A 5,000-nucleotide genomic window follows, 5' to 3' on the forward strand; every position below is an offset into this window, starting at 1 on the left:
TGTTTAAAATCATCAAAAACATTGATAACATGGACTGCAGTAAATATTTCACGATAGATTTTTCAAATTACACGCGAGAAAATGGTTGCAAAATTGTTGGGAAATTCTTAAAATCTCATGATTTTTTATTTTTTTTTTTTTTTTCCTCCGCCGTGTAGTTAATCTATGGAATGGGCTTCCTCAAGACTTGATAGACTGCAACACCGTAGAGGCTTTTAAATGCCGTCTTTATTTATTCATTTTTTTTTTTATTATTATTATTTTATTTATTTATTTTTTTTTTTTTTGTTATCTATTTTATTTATTTTTTTATTTATTTATTTATTTACTTTTTTTTTGGTCTCCAATCCGCAGCTAACACCGTTAGAGATTAACTTCCTTACCTTCAGGAAATGGGGCTTCTCATTTTACCTATTTTCATTCTTTCTTATAAAATTTGCTTCAGGTTTTTCTTCTCTAACTCAGCATAGTATTTTTTTTTTCTGACTTGTTTCCTGTAAGGTTTATGCCGAAGGGAGTGGAGGGTGGGGAGATAATCTTCTGTTTTACTATCCTTGTCTTCTTCTGTCACCTTAGTAGTCATAGGTCAGTTCGTCTCGTGAGGACTACATGTTCTGTTGTAGCCTGTGTTTCTATGTAACTCTCTCTCTCTCTCTCTCTCTCTCTCTCTCTCTCTCTCTCTTGATGCTAATTTGAAAGCCCACCACTGCTCCTTATGGCGCCACTTTACCTTATGCTTTAAATTCTTTAGTTGGAGAAAAGTGAGTGAGTTTTATAATGTTCCTTCGAGAGTCAGTGTGTGGAAACTTTCTGCGTGATAGTCTTTTATGACTGATTCCGCGTACGTACTCAGCTCTGTCCTCCAGCAGTGTCATACATCGGGCAGTACATAATGAGCAGGCAGCTGTTGAGTGGCCACAAGGTGGAGCAGGCGAGTGAAGAGGTAGTCAAGAATATGAAGATATTATCTTTCATTCACGGGGTGGTCCGGATTCTGCCTGAGGGCTGGCTGTATCCTGGGACAGCCCCCACCTTCATCGACAGGATAAGCAACATGAAGGTACTCACATGCGTTCATCATTCCTATGTATGGCTTAGTCCATGGACGACACTTTTGCCGTAAGTTCACCGTGGTGGTTTCTCCCCCAGTTCAGAAGCGATGACGTGATGGTGATGACCTTCCCCAAGTGCGGCACCACTTGGATGCAAGAGATTGTGTGGACCATGCTGCACAACCCTAACTTGGACAACCCCAAGGAAGACGAAACAATATTTTTACGTAGTCCAGACCTCAGGTGTGTGTGTGTGTGTGTGTGTATTCTTTGAAAATAGTATGTCAAGTATATTCACATTACTTGCTTTGCAACTGCCATCACTAAAGGAGCAAAACATTAGAACCTTTATGCCATTTGAATGTGTTCGTTCAGCGAACGCCAGTCAAGCGCAAGTTTCAGAAACACGAGGCACTACATGTGTGTGAGTTGTACATGTAAATGCATAGTATTCTTACTTGAAAATATTCTATGGCAGGGAGAGGGAAAGAGCAAGGCTATCATCTAATCAGGTGATTGTCAGTCAGTCACTTGCAATTTCGCTTCGAGACAGTGCATATATATATATATATATATATATATATATATATATATATATATATATATATATATATATATATATATATATATATATATATATATGTATGAATATACGAGTATATATATGTATATATATATATATATATATATATATATATATATATATATATATATATATATATATATATATATATATATATATATATATATATATATATATATATATATATATATATATATATATATATATATATATATATATATATATATATATATATATATATATATATATATATATATATATATATATATATATATATATTTTTTTTTTTTTTTTTTTTTTTTTTTTTTTTTTTCAGTTACGACATGATCTTTGATTCGAAGTCTCTGGGAGGATCACCCATCAAACCCATTGCTGAGAGGTTTAAAGAAATTCATCCTGGCAAAGAAATGGACAACGGGGTAATGGCGGACATCCTTGAGGCGTTAGGGGTCCTCGCGTCATAAAGAACCACTTTCCGTTCCCCCTTCTGCCTCGGGACATCCTGGACACAATCAAGGTCAGACCAGATTTCAAACATCACCAGCTCTTTAGATTCTAACTAAACAAAATATATAATTGGAAACACACACTTGGTGAACAACTGAAGGGAATTCCTTTGTATTGAATGGGTTTAGTAAATACCTCATTCTTAACATATTATGTAAGTAATGTGCTAGTCCGCTCATTGTCAGCAGTGTCAAACATCCGTGCTTCCGTGCTCGCATCGTGTCTAGTCATATATATTTTTTTTTTTTTACCCACCTCCCTCTATCACCATCCACCTCTCCTCCCTTCTAGAAATTTCCCAACATTCAACCTGCTCTGAGCAACAGTGACCGCTTCAATCTTTCAAACCACTGGCCCCTGGTCTATAGCACTGATCTCCTCCTTTCTCTCCTAACCTCTGGCTCTATACAGGGGAATTTGTTCGGACTTGTATGAAATACACGTCGCATATATATATATATATATATATATATATATATATATATATATATATATATATATATATATATATATATATATATATATATATATATATATATATATATATATATATGTATATACATATTATATATATGTGTGTGTGTGTGTGTGTGTGTGTGCAAGAGAGAGAGAGAGAGAGAGAGAGAGAATACACACACCTTTATGAGTGTGGGGTACGAAAGCAACAGTGATTATTCTCTCTCTCTCTCTCTCTCTCTCTCTCTCTCTCTCTCTCTCTCTCTCTCTCTCTCTCTCTCTCTCTCTCTCTCTCCACACACACACACACACACACACACACACACACACATATATATATATATATATATATATATATATATATATATATATATATATATATATATATATATATATATATATATATATATATATATATATATGTGTGTGTAGCAGGGGGATGAGAAAAACTGGCAGAGACAACTCAGAATGCCTGACTTTGTAGAAGCTGTTTTAGCTTGAGATGAGATATGGAGTCTCCAGTTTAGATTATTAGTAATCATAAAGGATTGACTGAGGATGTTCAGTGTAGAGGAGAGGGGCAGCTGAGTGACATTACAGAAGAGGGAATAGTTGAGTTGATAGATGGAGGAATTGAGTTTTTGAGGCATTGAACAATAATTATTTTGCTCTGCTCCAAACAGAAATTCGAGAGATTAGAAGTTTGGCGTTCTGTGACTTCCCTGCATGAACTGTTTAATTCCTGTTAGGTTGGATGCCTATGAAAATACATGTCAAAGTGCCCGTCCTATCCCGCGGAAGCTGTGGGACAGAAGTTGCATCACCTGCTGGTGAACGGTGGCCAGATAGAATGTTATTCCCATAATGAATGATCGTTGCCTTCCGATTTCGTTCGGAATTCATTTTTTTTTTCTACTGACGTTCTTATGAAATTTTTATGTATATTAATGTTTATTACTCTAAATTCATAGCATTCGTGTCTCAGGGAGCCATGGCTTCATTCCGTGAACTGAGTGTTACATTATAAAAAAGGAAAAAATATCGAGAACGAAGTATAAAATTTCATTCGTTCAAGGTCGACATTATAAAGCAGTATGGTGAGGCGCGTTATCTTTACAAGATGACAATCTCACACAACAACAGCGTTGATTCACAAGCACAAATCCATAACGCAGTTGCAGTAAGTACAAGTCAGAATTGTCATCTCCCAGGAAAAGAGTATCTTCTGGAAACATTTAAAAGGTAAATACAATCATCTATAACGGTTGCCCACCGTCCGCTGGTTAACTTATTTATAAATTTCTCTCTTTCCGTTATTATAACTCTCTCTCTCTCTTTCTCTCTCTCTCTCTCTCTCTCTCTCTCTCTCTCTCTCTCTCTCTCTCTCTCTCTCTCTCTCTCTCCGTTACACAACATTTGAAAAGAAGTCATATACATAAAAATGGAGGCGGTATCTTATTGTATATATTGCGTTTCGAGCAAGGTGCCCGTTACCAGAAAGATATAGATAAATTAGAACGAGTTCAGCGTAGAGTAACAAAACTTGTACCAAACCTAAGAAACAAACCATGCGAAGAGCGTCTTAAATAATTAAATTCATTCCCATTAACACAAAGAAGACTAAGGGCTACTTAATACAGGTGTTTAAAATCATCAAAAACATTGATAACATGGACTGCAGTAAATATTTCACGATAGATTTTTCAAATTACACGCGAGAAAATGGTTGCAAAATTGTTGGGAAATTCTTAAAATCTCATGATTTTTTATTTTTTTTTTTTTTTTTCCTCCGCCGTGTAGTTAATCTATGGAATGGGCTTCCTCAAGACTTGATAGACTGCAACACCGTAGAGGCTTTTAAATGCCGTCTTTATTTATTCATTTTTTTTTTTATTATTATTATTTTATTTATTTATTTTTTTTTTTTTGTTATCTATTTTATTTATTTTTTTATTTATTTATTTATTTACTTTTTTTTTGGTCTCCAATCCGCAGCTAACACCGTTAGAGATTAACTTCCTTACCTTCAGGAAATGGGGCTTCTCATTTTACCTATTTTCATTCTTTCTTATAAAATTTGCTTCAGGTTTTTCTTCTCTAACTCAGCATAGTATTTTTTTTTTCTGACTTGTTTCCTGTAAGGTTTATGCCGAAGGGAGTGGAGGGTGGGGAGATAATCTTCTGTTTTACTATCCTTGTCTTCTTCTGTCACCTTAGTAGTCATAGGTCAGTTCGTCTCGTGAGGACTACATGTTCTGTTGTAGCCTGTGTTTCTATGTAACTCTCTCTCTCTCTCTCTCTCTCTCTCTCTCTCTCTCTCTCTCTCTCTCTCTCTCTCTCTCTCTCTCTTGATGCTAATTTGAAAGCCCACCACTGCTCCTTATGGCGCCACTTTACCTTAT

The 5,000-nt window shown here is 35.2% G+C and overlaps 1 protein-coding gene across 1 annotated transcript in view; it reads left to right on the top strand.

Moving 5' to 3' along the window:
• The window catches only part of LOC135106905 (sulfotransferase 1B1-like), a 14,097-nt gene that overhangs the window by 527 nt on the left and 8,570 nt on the right, over positions 1–5,000 (top strand). The window contains exons 2-4 of the mRNA XM_064016326.1: positions 867–1,060; positions 1,150–1,295; positions 1,952–2,096. Coding sequence (XP_063872396.1) covers positions 893–1,060; positions 1,150–1,295; positions 1,952–2,096 — 459 coding nt within the window. The 5' untranslated portion in view covers positions 867–892. The remainder of the gene's footprint in view (positions 1–866; positions 1,061–1,149; positions 1,296–1,951; positions 2,097–5,000) is intronic.

The sequence above is a fragment of the Scylla paramamosain genome, chromosome 2 (assembly GCF_035594125.1).
Source record: "Scylla paramamosain isolate STU-SP2022 chromosome 2, ASM3559412v1, whole genome shotgun sequence".
Lineage (NCBI taxonomy): Eukaryota > Metazoa > Arthropoda > Malacostraca > Decapoda > Portunidae > Scylla > Scylla paramamosain.